Genomic DNA, 20,091 nt, shown 5'->3' with positions numbered 1-20,091 from the left:
TGAAATATGTATATATATAACACCACTTAGGGAGGCCCAAAAGCCCTACTAAGCAGGTATATACAAAAGTATGAAGGCTATTGCTTAACGCATTGTAAGCCGCCCTGAGTCTCCGGAGAAGGATGGCATATAAATTGAATATATATATATATATTTATATATATATATATATATATATATACATATATATATGTATGTATGTATGTATGTGTGTATATGTGTATATGTGTATATGTGTATATGTGTATATGTGTATATGTATATATGTATATGTATGTATGTATGTATGTATGTATGTATGTATGTATATGTATTGTCCTAAAGATGCGAGTTCCAGGTATAGTTATAGAAGAGGCGATAGACATCACGATCTCCGGAACGTTTAAAAGTTTAAAAAATTTTATTTTAAAAAGCTTAGCACAAGTTTTAAAATAAAACATTTTAAACTTGTAAACGTTCCGGAGATCATGATGTCTATCGCCTCTTCTATATATGTATATATGTATATATGTATATATGTATATATGTATATATGTATATATGTATATATGTATATATGTATATATGTATATATGTATATATGTATATATGTATATATGTATATATGTATATAAGTTACTGTATAAATCATTGCTTTATATTGGATATGTTGTAATATTATATATTTAAAATATTGCTCTTGGACAGCAAATAAAAAAATATAGACCACACTGTGATTACATACTTGAAATAGTACCAAGTAAGGCTGCTGCAGGTAGCTGCTGTTAATCTCAGAAAATCTCAAAGCAGAATTCTGCGAATTCTGCTACAGATTTTTAGAAAGTCATGATTCTTTCCAATATCCATGGAACGAGTTTTAATTTGTTTTGAAACAGATCTGCCAGATAACACCTTGGATGTCTCCAAAAGTACCCACTCTAATATTAGTACACATTATACAGCTTTTCCATCTTATTGTGTTCATGTAAAAAAAGCAACAGATGAAGTGTAGGAAGGCATTGGACGATTACTAACGAAGGAACTCCTCAGTGAAACCGCACAATATCAGCACAATCAGCCAATGCTCTAATCACAAGTTTCCATAGTTCTATCATAAGAAATTGGAAGCACAAGTTGTCTATGGAGATTCTTAGTCATCCAGGTCATGGCTGTCCCAAAGGTGCTTTGTCAGTCAGAACTGAAGAAGCTTCCTGGATGAAAAGTCTTCAAGCAAAAACAAAGAAAGTCCAGTTGCCTCTTGAAAAAGCACCTTTGGGACAAACATGGATTTTTTTGTTCCAAGTGACATAACATGAGAAATGTAACCTTATGTAGGACCATCGATTAAAAAAAAAGAAGAATCCAACATAGAAAAAGCATGTCTCAATCATTATGTGGAAGAACTTTACTTACCGGTGAATGAAATGGTTCTCCTCAAGATATTTGCAACCACAAGCAATATCCCTGGCAATATTTAGCAAATCCAGCATCGTCAAAGCAGATGGCTGATTCTGTATGGCATGCCATTGAGAGAGACAAAGAGGAAGGCAAAGAAAATTACATTCAGAGTCCTTGTTTAGCAACTGCCTCGTTTAGTGACCACTCACAATTAAATGATCATGAAAAAGTTAATTTCACAACCAATCCTTGAACAGATGACCTTCGCGGGTCATAAATATAAAGCAAAAGTTAGTTGAAGTAAGATCCTAAGCACAATGGCAGTGTTACTTAGCCACCACTTTGTTTAATGACTGAGTTTAACAAATTAACAGAGTTGGAAGGGACCTTGCAGGTCATCGAGTCCAAACCCAAGTAGGAGACCCTTCATCTGCCTTTACCTAGGATCAAACTCACAACCTCCTGATTGTGAGGCAAGAACTCCACCTCTAGGCCATTGGGTCTTGGTTGCCAGTTATGGTTGCTAAATGAGGTTTACTTGCCAGTCAAGGTGGAAGTGAGAGAAAACTATTCACAATGTTTAATTGTGCCCAGGAGCGGTTTGAAGTGTCACCCTCTCCGGCTTCAGAAATTGAAAAGAGATAGGGAAATATTGACCTTGCTTGCAAATGTTGGGTACAATGATCCATTTCAGCTCAGAATTGATGTCCCTTTCAGATGGAAGTATAGTTTGTTTCTCTCCCATTTGAAAGAACAAATAAAAATAGAGGGAACAGAACCAAATTAAAAGTGGAAAATCTCTCTCTCTCCCTCTCTCTCCCTCACTGTGCCTTCTGCCCTGCCAGCACAAGCCAAGAAAGATGGTGCTTTCCAGAAAAAATAAACATATCTTCTGTTATTTTTCTGAAGCACTACATGCTTATTATACATATACACCATATCCTGGGGTGTGCGTTTCAAGTAAGAGGGAAATGTGACTTTTGAAGGTTTTCTTTTTTGGCTCTGAGTGTCTAATGCCAATCCCACAAACTTTGTTATGCGTGTAGAAACTCAGCTAGGATTGTGCAGCATGCCAACCCATGACATGAGATAATTTTAGAACAACATGACAATCTTTTTGATGATTAGAAAAAAAAAAAGTTATAGAGAGAAGGGAATTACGATGAAACGTTGAGAGTGGTTTGATTAGAGTTGTATGGATAACTGCCAAGGAGGAGAGGAAGGCATATATATATATATATATATATATATATATATATATATATATATGTATGTATGTATGTATGTATGTATGTATGTATGTATGTATGTATGTATGTATTTCATGTTTCCTGGTTTTTATATTCTTTTTCCTATTTTTTCTGTTTGTCTTTTCTTTTTCTCTTTCTCATATTTACTTTACTATTTTTTCTTTCTTTGAATGTATTTCTTATATAAAATTATATATCTCTGTCTGTCTGTCTGTCTGTCTCTCTCTTTTTTAAAAAACAACAGTATGTAAATCTTTATACATAAGAGGGTGAAGGATGCAAGTACTCAAGAGTTACTGTGCAGCAAGATAGGAGTTAATACATTTTAGAAATAAATAAAAGACAAATGTAGAATTGAAGCACCTTTTTATTAGAGATGTCCCAACCCTTGCTCTATGCCACACTTGAAACCTGGCCAGGCAAATTTCAGAAAGAGCGACCCACACTTCCAAATTCAACTGGGTTTTTGTAATACGTGTATAAAATACTATACATACTTGCAGATAACCCAATGTGTGGATAAGACAAACCCAATTTTGGAGGTGAATTTTGAGGGATCCCTGGTGTTCTCCTAGCTTGGTGGTTTTCTTGAAGATGCTTCATTATCCAAACTAGGTAACATCATCAGTGCTAGTCAGTGCAGTGGTCTAGTACTGAGGAAGTTACCTAGCGTGGGTAATGAAACATCTGCAAGAAAACAACCAAGCTCAGAGAGCACCAGGGACCCCTCATTTCAACACTGAGCTACAGATATTCTCCTTTATTAGGGTGTATTTTGGAAACTAAAATGTTTGGCTTATCCATGAGTGACTGCAACAGGGACAGGCAACTTTATTGTTAAATGATGCTGTCGCTAAGTGAAACCATGACTATGCTTATCATCTTACATCATCTTTCTTTTATTTTACAGGCCTACAAAGTGTAAAAATGTAAAGATTGGTCATAAAGTTATTTTTTCATCACCATCATAACTGCAAATGGCCACTAAACAAGACAGTCACTAAACCTGCATATATGGTAGCTACTTTATTCAAGCTGTGTAGTAATGTGAAAACAAATCCTGTTTCAACAACTCATTGGATGCCAGAGCAGGAGAAGGTTGGGAAAAGGAATTGCTGACTCACCTCCCGAGGCCGATTCTGCCGTAGGAAGCTCTTCATGTCTCCTCCGGTCATCAGTTCCAAAAGGATGAAACGAGGCAACGTTTGCAGGCTCACCCCGATGCACTGCACTATATTCTGGTGACTGAATTTACTTCAGATTAGCCACCACACAGCAGCAAAGCAAAGAAGGGAGAAAAAATGAAATTGGTCTTTGATAGCAACCAAATTAATCTCTTGTTAAATTCTGATTAATTGCAATTTTATGCAGTGAGTGATTTTAGACCTCAGATGTCTACTATCAGACTCCCTAAAGGCCTATAGACAATGATTAATTATATTAGAGAGTTAATTTTGAGTAGGGTAGCTCCTTCTTACCACTTCCCACATTGATTCTTGCATATGTTAAATTTCCCACCTTTTTTTGTGTAATCCATGGAGTCCACCAACATTCCATTCTTAAAATAGCAATAGCACTTAGACTTATATACCGCTTCATAGTGCTTTTACAGCCCCCTCTAAGCGGTTTGCAGAGTCAGCATATTGCCCCCAACAATCTGGGTCTTCATTTTACCCACCTTGGAAGGATGGAAGGCTGAGACAACCTTGAGCTGGTGAGATTTGAATTGCTGAACTGCAGCTAGCAGTCAGTTGAAGTAGCCTGCATTACTGTACTCTAACCACTGTGCCACTTCGGCTCTTATTTGGCAACAAATTATGGCAGTAGAGGTTGACTTTTTTTCCAGATACATAACCAATCAAATGGGAGCACTAAAGCTGTGATAAACTTCGGACACTTATTTTAATGAAATAAAATCCTAATTTTCCAAAAAGTAATTAGATGCAAAAAAATAGGTAACCAATCTTATCTACGTGCTTGACAGTATAACTTAGCTAAAAACCAATCTCATTCATCATTGCAGAATGGCACAGTGGTTATGTTATTTGGACTACAGAGACTCAGGTTAAACCCCCTTCAACCATGGAACTCAATGGTTGACTTTGGGCTAATCCCATTCTCTCAGTTCACTTTTCCCCTCAAGGTTACTATGGGGACAAAATCAGGGATGATTACCATGTAAATCACTTTGATTTATCAAAGATACTGTTACTATGAATACGATCAGTAAATTAGACCAAAAAAATAATGTTGCTGAAATTGAAATGGAACAATCTCTGCCAAGTTGATAGCTTGTTAGCCCACCCCAGCTTCCCATGTCCCCAGGTTGATAACAGGAAAAGCAGATATGCTTTCCATACTTAGATGGAAAATGTTTATATTATCACATTCTTAAAAATAATGATTCCAAGATTGATGCCTTCTGTACATATCTATAATTAGGTTTCCCAGTGAAGAAATGCTGATGTGAGTAGAGAAAGCATAAATTGTTGGTATGATTTGGTCTCTCATAACAATCCATAGTGTTAAATTGCTAGTAAACCCCTTATTGAGAAATAATACCACTGGGGAAAGAACAGGACTTAACACTCTTTGAAATTCAACCAAACTTTAAAATAATTTTTTAGAGGTAGCCCTTTCCTTGTGTGTAAATAAATTTGCAGTTGGAACCACATCAGCTATAGTATATTTAACTTATGCATGGCAAAACAATCATTTTATGACATTAAATGACACACATAAACAGAAAACTCTGGGCAACCAACTCATTGTTGCTGTTTGGACAATCAATGTATTTAATGTTTTGTTTGTTTTGGCCTTCAGACCAGGATTCTTATGAATTCTGGGTGTGGAGAGCCTTAATTACTTTTCCTGTGTTGTAAAAAGTAAAAACATAACTTTCCCTCAAATGAGGCTTGAAATATAAATACTTATAATTCAATTATTTAAATAATTGAAGTATAATTTATAATTAATCAAAACAACTCTCCCTGCTTCTTGTTCCAAAAGGATTAAATTATTTTTCTGAAGTTCTCTTCTACAAAGAGACAATAGTTATCCAACTGAAAGGATATCCATGAATATATAACAATCTCATACATTTATCAATAACTGGAATTGTGACTCAACTGAACTGTTTTGTTGGTTATTTACTCATCTTTGAATTTTCTAACTCAAAGAGTTAGATGCAGCCCAATATGCAAGCCATCCTGGGGTTGAGTCCAGATTTTTCACTCTCCCTTTGGGAGCATCCCTGGCAAGCATCTTTTTGGGTTATTGCTGGATTATTTGCAGGAAATAGGAATGGCAAACATTACTACCTCCTCCACAGTTCAGGCAATAGATATCATTCCAGTTTGCTGAGATGGATACATCAATTTTGATTAAAGAAAAGTCACAAGCTATATTTATTGGTAACAAGAAGCTTCTAATAGAGTTTTTTTTGCATGAAAAAATAAATTTGTGATTTATGCTTTGTTGATTAGACAGGATAGATTATAGAAAGAGAAGTATTATTGTGTAACTTTAGAAAGCTTAAAATATAATTGTAGTTATAATTGCTGTGAGAAATACTGGGAGCTACTTCTTAATATCTTTTTTCCCTATTTTTCTTTTTCTTTTTTTCTTCTCTTGCCCTTGCTTTCTCTTTGCTTCTCCTTTTATTCCTTACTTTATATTAGTTTTTATTACTGTAGTTTGGGCATGCGAACAATTGTTCGTATGGGATTTTAATTCAAAAAATTAATTGAAAATGCATCCCAGCCACAGAAGTTGGTTCTTGAGGAGCCCTCTTCATCACATCAGCTTTTAATGTATCCAATCCATAGAGCTTTTCAAGATTATAGGAGGTCAGCTCAGTTATCAACTATAATTGTGTCTTTAATTGAAGGAGTTAGCCAAAAAGGATTTCAGGAGAGTATGATTTAGCAAACGGGTGCAGAGACCTTAGGGTTGGTTGAATTTCCTCTTAGGCCTTGTGCACAATCTCCCCAACTTCAGCTTGAAGTTCTTGAAAGACACTTCATATGATGCAGCTTTTCCTCACCCTCAATCCTTAGCTAAGATGTTTTTTTCCCTCAAAACGAAGCCTTCTTATCTGCAGGATGTATGGTGATTCAGCTGCAATTGAGCTGACCATGCAATACCAAATGGGATCTGCCCAGCTCCTATAAACTGTTTTCAGCTGCTGGGGGCACACCCCACCCCCTGCAGTCATCCACAGTGGGTAGGGGCTGACAAACAGGATGCCTGGTTTTATGACCCTTTGAAGTAATGTTTACTCTTCCCTCCCATATCCTCTGTGCAACGCACCGGGTTGGCAGATTGCACAGAGGAGCAACGCTTGTTGATGGGAGAGTATCCTTTTGTTTCAGCCAGTGCCACCCCCTGCGCAGTGTTTTAGCTTGTTACATTAGGGATCTGAGAAGACAGAGCATGACTGAAATCATACTTTTACCTCTCAGATAGCCAGCATTGCTGTGTCAATCTCCATCATCCCACCCTTATTATTCCTTATAATCCATCCATTATTCCTTGTCTGGCCCTCAGGTGCTTTGGGGTCAAGCTATTTGCCAAAGCACCTGAGGGCCAGACAAGGAATAATGGATGGAAACTGATCAAGGAGAGATTCAACCTGTAAATAAGGAGGAACTTTCTGACAGTGAGAACAATCAACCAGTGGAACAGCTTGCCTTCGGAAGTTGTGGAAGCTTCATCACTTGAGACTTTCAAGAAAAGTTTGGACTGCCATTTGTCAGAAATGGTGTAGGGTCTCCTGCTTGAGTGGGGGGTTGGACTAGATGACCTATAAGGTCCCTTCCAACTCTGTTAAACTGTTACCCTCATGAATCAGGCAGGCACTGCAGGTAATCCAGAGATGGTAATCCAGAGGTGGTACACTGCAGGTAATCCAGGTCTTATCAGTAAGACAAAAGCAGAAGTTCCCCATCCACCCCATAGGTCAGGTTCTAACAGATTACTAAACCCACCACTCTAGCTATCTGGTCCAGCCCACACTGAGGAAGTTTTCAGGCAAGTTTTTCTTGCCAACAGAGTAACATATCAATCAGTCACCTCAACTTTTGCCTCAGTAAACTGTTAAGACATCAGCCCTCAGACCTTTGTTCATGAAGCAGTATTATATGGGGACAGATCAAGTTTATTCTGGGATACTTTGTGGACTACAGGACAGCACATGAAACCAGCTGTCTAGAAGTGCTCTTAGATATTTCTTCTAGAAATACACCAGTGTTATTTGGAGAGATGGTGAAGAGGGGAAAAGAAAATGTAAGCTAACAAAGACACAGTCAGAAACATTTTGGGAGAAGAGTCCTAAGAAAAACAAAGGGGAAAAAAAGACCATAAGGAGGAATTTCATTTCCCAATCCTGTTTTGGCTATAATTTCTGACGCTTCCCTTCCTTCCAGCTGTCATGGTCTGTTTTCAATAAATGCATCCTCTATATTCTAGTCTTAGGAATTTGTAATTCAATTCAGGAACTTTAAAAAGTATTAATTTTTTCTTATTAACACACGCTACACTTGCTCAGCATGGAGTAATTAAAGAAATATTCCATTGCCACTTAATTGGGTAATGTCTCATTCTCTTGAAAGATGGAAATAGCTAACCATAAGAACATATTTGGAAGTATCCATTGGGCAGATGGATTTTAAAAAATGCAAACATACACAAGTGGCCACTCAGAGGTCCTTCAGTTTGGGAGGGATACAGTCATTTCTGGTTGGGTCTCAGCCACTTATTGGAGCGGAAAAGAGAAGCAATCTCTTACAAATGGCTCTAGGAATGTTTTTCATGCCAAGCATTTAGGGAGAGGCAGATAACAATTAAATCAGCTTCTAGCTATAAATCAAGGTACTTTTCTGATGTGCAGAAACCTGCTGAAATTTTCCTAAGGTGTGTCTCATTTCTATATAAAAAAAAGTGTGTGGGTGTGTGTGGAATACAATGTTGAAACTGCCTATCATGAAGAATCAACTCAGTCTTCGGGTTCTCCTAGGATGCTGAAGCACTTCTTTTTTTCACTCTATTATCCAATTTTAATTGGAAATACTATCGCCAGATCCTGAAGATATGTTGGGCTATAGATCCAACAATTCCCAGTCAGCATGATGGGCAGGAGGGCTGGATAATAGTAGTATTTATTTTCTGACTATTCCTTCATACCATAAGCACCAGAGAAATAACACTGCCTAGATGGAGAAGATCTATCTGACCAGAATGACATTGAAAAGCTGAGCAAGGTCACATATAGATAATATCTGGATACAAGACAATCAGGAATTGGGAAGTTAAAAAAAATCTTAGAAGAAAGCAGTGGCAAAATATTTAATATTGGCAACAAAACATATATCGCGTGCTCAAGATTTTTTTTATTCCATCAAGCCGGCCTGGCCTAAATCTTTTCCCCTTTTAAATGTAAATTTTAATTTGTTTTTAAATTATTGGGCATTTTAAATTTGTCTCAGTCAAATTATTTAATTCGTTTTTATTCTATTTTAAATTTTTGTATTTATGTGTTTTATTCTGTGGCTGTTTACCGCCCTGAGTCCTTCGGGAGTAGGACGGTATATAAATCTAATAAAAAACAAACAAACAAAAAAAAGGGCACCTACTGAATCCTGAGCCCAATTAAAAGGAGACCTGAATACAGAGTGATTAAATAGCAACTGGCATCTATTAAAATATATAACTAATAACATGTAGAGATGAGGAAGGTGTTCAGTTCTGACCAGTCCAATCCTTTTACATGAGTATATTCAGCATAGTTCTCTGCCGTATGGTGCCTATCTGAGAGTGACTCATGTTCTGGCACTGTCTTTATATTGCAACTCTCATGTAGCCTATTTATAGGCTGCTAAGAGAATTACTTCAATGAAGCCCTGAAGGAATGAAATCAACCAGATAATACTTCCCCATATGATGATATATGAAAGTAATGGATTTTGAATCCAAAAGGACAGGAAGAAGATAGCCAGCTAATTACATAGCTGGATCTCTACTAAGGATGGCTGAAGTTCCCAATGGAACACCATTAGATTTTTTGAAAGAAATATATTAGCATTGATCATATTGATAATATCTAAGAAGTCATCTCTGGACCTCTCAGTACTAGACAACTTTTGCCAAGTATCCAAAAGTCATGTACTGGAAATAAAATATGATACGTACATATTTTGATTTTTAATAATAATTGTACTGAAGATTGCGGTAGTACAATAAAAACTAATACAAATTACAAAAAAAACAAAATGAAATGAAAAAATGAAATGTGCAGAGAGAGAAAAAAAATAGAACAGAAAACAGTAAAAGTATAACAGTGAAAGTATAACAAAAAAAAAAGAAAAAAGAAAAGATAGTATATAAAGTAGGACTTCCCCATCACAAAAGTATAAACAATTTTAAGAATTTATCACCTTCTCTTAAAATACAGCAGATAATCTCTTCACTCCATATTTTATCTATGAACAGAAGCTTCAAACTTCCTCATTCAACAAAAATCCATGAAGGATGATCAGAAATAACAAGACATCAGTTTTAACTTTGATGAAACAAATCCACTTTATATTCCTTCCTTTTATTTTTTTAACAGTCTTGATCTTTAATCCCTTCAAACCATGTCCTAGATTTTGTTTACTTTTCATTTTTTCTTTGTCCCTTTTCACAAATCCTTCAGAACTTTGAAAAGTCTCTTCTGTAAATCCACTACAGGAGAGTCATCCAAATCATTCTTTTGGTTTGCCTTTTGTGTATCCCTTGTAATTATTAAGACATTATCTGGTTTCATTTGCAAATCCCGTATAGTATCTTTTTCCATATTATTCTTACAGCTTGTCATTTTTGAATCCATTTTCAGATTGGTTTCAATCTTGTCCAGTAAAACTTGTTCCTCTTCCATAACATCCTTTAAACATAGTTTATCTATAGAGGCAGATATTCCTAAAATTAATTTCTGGGTCCTGTATTCAAAAATATTCTCCAACACATCCAATATTAAAGTATTTTGCTCCATTCTATGTAAGACAAATTAAATATTCTTCCTCTTTAATTGTAATCTTTATTTCCTTTTGGTTTCCTGTAGTGTCCTAAATTCAAATTGTTCTATCATGTTTTTTTTAAAGAAGTCAAAACAACAGCCTTTTCCAATGTTACCCAGAGAGGTTTGGCTGGCCAGAAAAAACCTATCTGGTCACCAATTTCACCGCAATGCTGCCTCTACTCCTTTAGATATGTGTAATTTTCCATGTCCCCATAGGATGTCCTCAGTATGTACATACTTTCAATAAGTGTAAGTCTGAATTGCACTGCTATAAAACTAGATTTCAGCAGCTCACTAGCTTCTTTCGGGACACTGTAAAGTTAGAATTTCTATAGAAACACTCTTAACACTCTACTACCAACTGGCAGTTTCTGGAACAGAAATAGGGATAAGTGATTTATACAGTGCATACCTTATTACTTTCTTTTTAAATGAAATTCAAATTAAGTCTCTAGAGACAGGTTTTTAGTTACGTCTTGTTCATCATGTTAACCTACAATCCTGTCTAAGAAGAAAGTTTTAAAACGCACCTGATTATCAGTGCTTCCATTAGGAAATCCATCTCATCCTGCTCTGAGGAGATTTCTGGCAATGTCTGTTGAAATGAAAAGGAAAAACATGAATCCATTGCAAAGGAAGATTACTAGCAGGAGAAAACGGGAAGGCAGAACTCTTGTTTATTAAAACAACACTTTGGTTGTGTTTAATTTTACACTACTTCTCACCCTGAAAACTAACAAAATTGAAACCCAATCGAAACCCAATGGTTTAAATAAACCATTTAAAACAAATTCTGAAAACATGATTATAGAAGTGATGTCAACCAAGTGCCTCTAATATGAAAGATATAACATATAGAGATACTCATTATCTGACACCATTTACCTTCCAATTCAGATGGTACAAATATAGTTTAACTTTTTTTATTGTCATTGTACGTTTATACACAGTACACATTCATACAATGAAATTCACTTAACACCCAAAGACCAGGCCCAACACACATAACAATCCCCAAACACACCCCACCCACCATAAATTCCCCACCCCTTAATCATCCATACATCCACACAACAGATCAAGTAATGCTATCCAACAACTCACTGACGGTGGCTCTTTAGTTCATTGTTGATATAGGAGATTGTTTGAGTAATTAAAGGGGGGAAACAGAACTGAGTGGGAATAGAGAGAATCTTTTGGTGATGCCATCCTGATTTGGAAATATCCTCTTTAAACTATTCATTGGCATTACTTTTTATATCTTTCTGATGTCAGGCTAAGCATGCCCTGCTTATCCATACTTTTTAACAAACATACTCATCAGTTTCAATTGCTTCTGTTCTTTTAACTGTTTAGGAAAGTGCCTATTGCTTTTTGGTGCTATGGTTCTTTGTAAAATGCTTAGATTAAGTGTTTTTTTTCTATCAGGGCAACCTGGTCTACTCAAATATGGAGCGGAGCATACTGCTTCCTCATTACCTTTCAGGCCCTGCTGAAAGCTGCTCAGCTGTTTGTCATAATGGCGCATCAGATAACATTTCAGAAATAAAGAAAACAAAAAGAATGTATCATTAGTTGTGACGATAGATAGTACTGTCTAGCTAATTGTGATTAATCTTGAAAAAACTAAGCAGGATCAGATATGGTTAGTTCCTGGATAAGACATTCTCCATGAAATCTGATGACTAAAGGCTACATTAGAAAGTTTTGAAAAATCCCAGAAGAAGGCAATAGGTATCCAACAACATGGATGTGTCCATGAAGTTATCAAGAGTCAAAGTCAGCTAACATTAGCTGAAGACACTAACCTTGATAGCCACCTGTAGAGGACTGGAATCTCCTGTAATTCCTACCACTGTTCCTTGGTAAACTTCACCAAATGCCCCATGTCCAAGTTCCCTAAAGGGAGGGAGAAAGAAAACACCATACATTCAGTTACTTTGGACACTTCTCATATCTACACCAAGAAAACACTTTTGACTATACATTAGCATTTTCCAACAAAACAATTGCTTGGATTTAGAGCTCTCTAACTTAACTCAGGTTTTCTTTCCTGCACTATAATTATAAGCGTGTGTCCCAGTGGTGGGTTGCTCCTAGTTCGGCCCGGTTCGGCTGAGCCGGTAGCGGCGACACTATTACATCACCGAACCGGTTCTCTTTCTTCAGGAGCTGGGCCTCCCGCCCGCCCCCACGTTATTCTGACCTTATATTTCTTCTTTTTTTGCCCAGCTGAGAGGTGCGCAAAGCGCAAGTTTGGCACACATGCGAGCGAAGCGGCGAAGCATGCGCACAAAGAGAACTAGTAGTAAAGCCGGTTAGAACCCACCCCTGGTGTGTCCAAATGCTAGCAAGAACACAATGCAGCTAAACCTTACTGAAGTAGAGAAATATTCTTTCGTGGAATCTCTTTAAGTTCACTGAGAGAGGCTGTCTTTCCTGCAAAGCTGTAGTTGGGGTTATAATCTGTCATGATGGTAGAAGTACGGATTTTGCTTAGGTTATAATCTGGATTCTGCAGATGGGCTCTGGTTCCTTCTAGCATCTTTTTCTTTCGATGATAAACTGAAAAGAAAACATGAATGAGAATCTGAGAAGAAAAGAGAAGAAATTAAACCATGTGAACAACAAATATAATGATTTTCCAGAACACCTGTCTCAAATGTTTTAGGCTTACTTCTCTTTGTTAATATTTTTAATTTTTGTTACTATATTTTCTGCAGAATTACAAGTTAGCTTTTTTAACTGATCAGGCAACATACAAACATTTTTAGACTGTGACCTGGTCAAGAGCAGATATAGTCATATGGGTGAAACGAATAACCCAATTCCAAGTCTATAGCAAACTGTGGATTCATAGTTGCTTAAGAAATTGGTATCATACGATACAATGGCAAGCTTCAAAATACAAGCCTTTTCCTCTCAGGGTGAAGCAAAAAATTCAGGAAATTAAAAAAAAATTGTACTCAACATTTAGCCTTTGCAAACACAACTCTCAGGGGTGACTTGAAAGGGGACCGTGAAGCAGATGGTGGATTAAATATACCACACAGAAATACATACATGGCTGCATATGGATTTAAGCATTAAGTAGCTCCTTTCACATAGAAGAAAAGCATGTTTGCTTATTTAATCAGAAAGCTCTTTTAAAACAGTTGCCTAGGCTTGAAAGCCAAAGATGAGATTTTAAGTACAGATGGACTGAATTATTTCCCTTACTCATAAAAAAAAAGACTGTAAGATGAAAAACTCATCAGTGTGAAATATACAAAGACAGAGAGAAAGAGACACAGACACAAATATTATATAACACAGCTGTTGTCTTACTGAAGTCTATGTCCACTGAAATGTTGAATCTCTTTGGATTAGCTGACAAATCAAGCCATGTTTCTTCAAATAGTTTTGAATGACATTCATCCAAATGGAAAAATAAAGTATCACCTTGATTCACTGGACATTTTATAATATTAAAATAAAAAACAAGGCAATTCTTTTATCACCCGCTGCATGATGCAATAAATAACACCTCCTGGATCCAAATCAAAATGCATAGGATACGAAGCCAATTATTTTGGCATATAAAACAGGAAATCCCATTAGTATCATCTCTTATAATGAAAATGTAGAAATTACAAAGGAAATAACTAGCCATTTTCTGTCCTTCCATGATACTTAACATAGTGCTTTAAATAGCCAACTCAGTCGGCTAATGTTACAACTGTCCTATTCACACTAACAAACTCTGGACACATCAGGAAACTTCACATGCTTTCAATTATTCTATTCCCTTGTTTCATATAAAAAGTTTAATATATAAATCTATGTGTATCTTTGCTCAATCAGTTTAGTGTTTTTAGGAATTCTTTTTCCATGATTTATTTTTTCAAATCAAATAGTTCAATGAAACTGCAGCTCCGTGTGAAGAAAGCAAGCTGATCATGCTCCTTTGAAGTGTTCACCTCCATTGTGTTTCTGATGATCCTCTGAAGAAACTTTTCATGAAGCTACAACAATTTGTACAGGAAAGAAAAATCTACAAAATTGCCCCATAACCCCAACTCCCATCCTCCAACACAAACAAAACATTATTATGTACTAATCTGGATCCAAAGCACTGTTTTACAGACCATCTCTAGTTTTTCAACTTTCCTTCCCAAGATCCTACATAAATCCTTGAAAAGATGTGAAAACATGAATTCAGATGTGCACAAAACATAGCAGATGCAACTTACCAATTGATAGGCTACCACAAGTGAGAATCATAACAAGCACCACAATCACAGAAACCACTGTCAAGAGGAATGGGAGAGGCAAACGCTCTTCTGGAATTGGTTCCCGGATAACTAGAGAAAACATGAGATGTCAGCATTCAGATTTCAAGTTTAGGGCTTTAAACAGGGTTTCTTAAAAAGCCCAAGCACAGAGCAAGAGTCTCGTCCAGCCATTCCTTTCCACCCTAACATCTAAGAAGTTCATAAACAGAATGTGGGCAATTCCTTGTGATAGAAAACTGAAAGGAGAAAGACTGGGGGCAAAAATGTGTTCCCAAATTACTAGATATAATGTAGAGGAAAAGGATGGGCTGTAGATGAACTAACAATAATATAAATAAATTTATAAATTAATTATAATAAATAATTATTTATTATACTATATTATTTTATAATAAATTAATAAAATTGGGTTTGTCTAGTTTAAGGAAAAGAAGGACTAGGGGTGACATGATAGCAGTGTTCCAAAATTGGAGGGGCTGTCACACAGAAGAGGGGGTCAACTTATTTTCCAAAGCACTAGAAGGCAAGACAAGAAACAATGGATGGAAACTAATCAAGGAGAGAAGCGAACTAGAAAAAAAACAGAAATTTTCTGACAGTGAGAACAATTGACCAGTGGAATAGCTTGCCTTCAGAAGTTGTGGCTGTTCCATTAAAAGCAATGACTGGTTGCCTTTTTCCTGCTGGCAGGTGATACTACAAGAGTTCAATAATTTCTTCCCTTAAATGTTCCAGATTAAAGATTTGAGGAGAACACTAATAGGTATCCTGGTTGCAAGGACAAAACAGCTTAGCAACAGACCAGTGAAAAATATAGCAGCATATTTTAATACTGCTTCATGGACTGGAGAAAAGCACATAATGCAGAAATTATGAGCAGTAACCTCACTGTTCACCCTCAAATCCTGGGATGTTTAGTTTAATGGGGTTGCCAAGGGATCTTTAAACTACATAGTTTTACCACATGTTTTTAAAGAAATATAGTAAAGATCGATTTGCTATTAATGCTTGTTACTTTTAAAATTTAGATGCTACCTTTTCAGAGCCACAAGTAGCTTACAACAATTAGAATGCAATAATACAGAATCTCACACTCTCAGTCCAATTCACCTCACAAGGTTTGTTTTTGTGGGGAAAATAGGAAGGTGTGCTGGATATGTTCACTGCCTTGAGTTATTTGTAAAAATAATAAAGGCGGGTTATAAATAAAAACACAGTCATTTGTTGAGATAACTTTCCATTTAAATTAAATTAATTGATAATAAATAAACGCATACAACAAAACATAAATAAAACAAAACGAATAGTTTAGTGTATAATTTTAGAGGCATTCCTTAGGAAAAAGGATGACTGGTCATTGCTTTTTTGATCTGACCCTGGTGAAGCTTGGGAAAATAGAACAAGAAATAGAACATTTTATTTGCAAACCCTTTTTCATATTTTACCTGTGCAGGAAACGTTGTCATTAGCCAAGATGGCCCCTGCTGAACAAATACAGACAGGTAGGTGACTGCCAGGCTCTTGTTTGCAGATACCTGATTGGCAATGGCTGCAATTCACATAGACTTCAATGACTACTTCACCGTGACTTTCCATAACTAAAGGAGGAACAGAAGGAAAGGATGGAAATAATAGTTTCTGAAAAGAGCATCTCTAAAAAGCGCATCACTAATACAGGTGTATTATGCTAAGGAAGAAGGGACATTTCCTCAGTAGATCTTCTATCTGTATATTTTTTCCAATTGTAAGTATCTTTTGTCGACTATCTGATAAATAATAAGCACACATCTTGAAGGCTACAGAAGAACATTATTTCAATGCAGAACTAACAACTATGGTACACAAACACATTTGCTTCGATTATTGACTACATAAGTTATCAATCAGTAGAATAGGCTGCCACATGGTGGGGCAGTTCTCTTTATTTAAAAATTGTCAAACAGGGAGCGGTCATCTGTCACAGATGCTGTAGTATAATGTTGTTCAACCTCAGCATCGTAAAGATGTATGAATTTCAGCTCCCAGAATTCCTTAGCCAACATGCCATACTGGCTTTCCACGATTTCAACAGGGGGAAAAAAAAGCTTGTGGCTTCTTAAATATAAACCTATTAATTACAGCAGTAAGTTTCATTAACTGAAGAGCATTCTAAAGTACCGTAGATTCTAATTGAAAATTTTTTATGCCAAACACAATTTTTTTAGTCATTAAGTATGGAATTCTATCTTATTTTTATTAAATTTAAAAAATGTATTTTTTCAACCTGGGAAAATATATTTACTATGGAAAATAATTCCAATTCTGGAATATTCATGCATGCCAGTACGTGCTGCCATCAGACCTGCCACATTGGCACAAAACTTCATAAGCAGCTTCTGCAGTGACTCAATTTGAGCTTCAAGCATGCTGCGACATAATAATGTGTCAGAACAACTGAAAGCATTTTTAATCTGTTTGGATAATGCCCTCAAAAATGATTCCATTATATTAATATAAGTAGATATAAGTAGAGTTCACAGATAAATGGCATTGTTCTTATGTGGTGTTGAATCTCTATGCTTCCCCTAATCTCCATAATCCTCCCTTTGTTCTAAGAGTTGATGCAAAAGGAACATGTGACTAGATCAATATACTTGAGGAACAAGATAAATGATAAGGTACATCTCACTGTGGGACTATATCTGACCTGCCAAAGGGCTCAAGAAGATCTCCCCAATTGGATTCACAAAGGATTCACCATGCTGCCCATCAGCTGTAATGTCATCTGTTTCAGAAGCATGTCCACCTACAAAAAGGACAAAGAGACATATTTAGCAGGCTACAAGGATCCATAGCTTGTCTAGTTCTCAAGTAATCCAAACTAAACTCTTTAAATTTCAATCTTAGAATTTTTGTACTGAGATCACACTGCTGGTTTTTTTTTCTCCTGAAATTTGCTGGAAATGGTTCTTATTCTATGGTTCAGAATAGATTTTAGTAGAATGTTGTCTCTTCATTCTAAATGTACCATTTGAGTTCCTGGACAAATGTGGCAATACATATTTAGATTTGCTACACCCTCAATTTTTTAATGGGTTTGATTTTCTCAAATGATAAAACATTACTGGGAATATACTCCTAACAGTTTATCAGAAATAGAAAATACATTGGCTATGAATGCAAGTATACACTATTTACTTCGACACTATCAATGATGAGAACTAAATTTGTACAGATAGATAATATTATGCAGGTTGATAAGATAATTTGAAATTATGTTTTCTAGATATAACATTTTCCATTTCTTTTTACTATGGATGTCCTGGACATGGAGCCACACAATAATTTTGGAACAAAATGAAGGTTCGACTTGATATAAACTAAACTTTATACCTTTGTAGCCTCCTCCTCCACCACCAGATGTACAAGCTCCTCCTCCACCACCAAAACCACCAGAAGTAGCCCACTGGAGTTTCTCTAATGCTTGTTGGCAGGCCTCACCACCTTCTCCACCTTCCAGAAGTGATTTTCCAGCCCAGGGAAACTGGGTAATACCTTCCCAACCACCACCTCCACCTATACAATGTGAAGAGAAAGATAATGATATTCACAGATAGAAATTACACATCAGTTAGAACTCACAAATAGATACAAATATATATACTTTAAAAGCAAATCAATAAACATTAATGTAAACATCTATAACCTATTTCCAATATTTTGCTATTGTACAATTTCTGTGCCATAAATTATGGGATTCCATTTGTTGGAGAACCAGGCAAGAAGGAGGGATCAAGTAGGGAATTAGCCTTGAGTCCTTGTGCAGCTGCAGGAGACCTAGGGCTGATCTCTCCTAAGTTCCATGGGGCCTTATCTGTCCCAAGAGAAGTCAGGTAGTTTGGGGAGAGTCTTGTATTATAGGTAGAATATAATATAATAATCAATTGAACTTTTCATATGTGGAGCAGGTTGCTTGCAACTGATACCATTACAGGAATGAAAAAAATATAGTTTACATTTCTATAATGTTTGTTCTCTCTCTCTCTCTCTCTCTCTCTCTCTCTCTCTCTCTCTCTCCCTCTCCCCCCCCTCTCTCTCACACACACATCCCTCACACACACATTATATATATTATAGAAATGTAAACTATATTATATATGTGTGTGTGTGTGTGATATGTATATAATTATTTTTAACTTAGTTTTCCAAATCTTACCCAACTTATTTATTTCCATGCCTAAAATTTTCATGGATTACCTCTATAGTCCATGAAACTTTTAGGTATGGCTATTGTTCCTTAGGGCTACTACATCTAGGCTGCAAATATCTGAATGACCACTAAGGGCACTAAAAAGTTTTTTTATTTGATATCTGTATATGAGTATGGATATGTGTCTGATGCCATTTCACAATCAATTGGATTTTATAATATAGATATAGTGGGCCTAGTTGTTCCTCTAATTTCCAGTGCCAAACACCAACAATCATGAAGATTGCCAAGCATCCAAATGGTCCATTCCTTGAATCTACTTCCAAAAGTCCAAGAACATTTTTTAAAGCTTAATTCCTGTTTTGGACAACTGCTGTTATGCTGGTCAAGGTCAATCATCTTTCCCCAGTGCTACAAGCCTCAGAAAATCTCAATGTAGCAAGCTAAACTGCACATTACCAAGGATAATAAAGTACAGGGAAATAAACACAACTTTAAGAAGTTATTTTTCTAAGTTTCCTTGCAATCTAATGTGAGGAATTTTCAGACAGAGAAGGAAGAGTTCATCTCTAGTTCCCTGTGTGCTGTAATGGCCCCTGAATATTTTTTTTCTCACACAAAGATAAAGAAATGCTTTCTTTGGTGCTGAAGGAAGCTTTTTTCTAAGTTTAATTGCCCAGTGAGGAGAGAAATTTTCAGGACAGTGGCGAAGAACATAAAAATTGGGTGAGTATATCAATGCTCTGAAAAAGAGTTTTACACATGGAGAATAATCAATGCCTTGGACTTAATCTGGAAAATCTTCTTCTATGCATTACATTCAGGGGCAACTGAGCCAGTCATTCTCTCTTGACCCAACCTACTTCACAGGGTCTTGCTGTGGGGCAAAAATTAGGGGTATACATCCTTGGATACCACCTTAGTTTCCTACAGTATAAAGAACAT

General features: G+C 36.2%; 1 protein-coding gene across 1 annotated transcript in view; it reads right to left on the bottom strand.

The window, feature by feature from the left end:
• The window catches only part of LTK (leukocyte receptor tyrosine kinase), a 108,985-nt gene that overhangs the window by 6,619 nt on the left and 82,275 nt on the right, over window positions 1-20,091 (bottom strand). The window contains exons 16-24 of the mRNA XM_070931307.1: window positions 18,330-18,512; window positions 17,644-17,742; window positions 16,403-16,555; window positions 14,916-15,026; window positions 13,062-13,248; window positions 12,492-12,582; window positions 11,214-11,278; window positions 3,752-3,881; window positions 1,393-1,490 (exon numbers count right to left, since the gene is read on the bottom strand). Coding sequence (XP_070787408.1) covers window positions 1,393-1,490; window positions 3,752-3,881; window positions 11,214-11,278; window positions 12,492-12,582; window positions 13,062-13,248; window positions 14,916-15,026; window positions 16,403-16,555; window positions 17,644-17,742; window positions 18,330-18,512 — 1,117 coding nt within the window. The remainder of the gene's footprint in view (window positions 1-1,392; window positions 1,491-3,751; window positions 3,882-11,213; window positions 11,279-12,491; window positions 12,583-13,061; window positions 13,249-14,915; window positions 15,027-16,402; window positions 16,556-17,643; window positions 17,743-18,329; window positions 18,513-20,091) is intronic.

The sequence above is a fragment of the Pituophis catenifer genome, unplaced genomic scaffold (assembly GCF_029215685.1).
Source record: "Pituophis catenifer annectens isolate HBS135680 unplaced genomic scaffold, rPitCat1.0.hap2 SCAF_1, whole genome shotgun sequence".
NCBI lineage: Eukaryota > Metazoa > Chordata > Lepidosauria > Squamata > Colubridae > Pituophis > Pituophis catenifer.
Note: the sequence above shows the minus strand (reverse complement) of the source record. Positions and strands in the feature narration are given on the sequence as shown.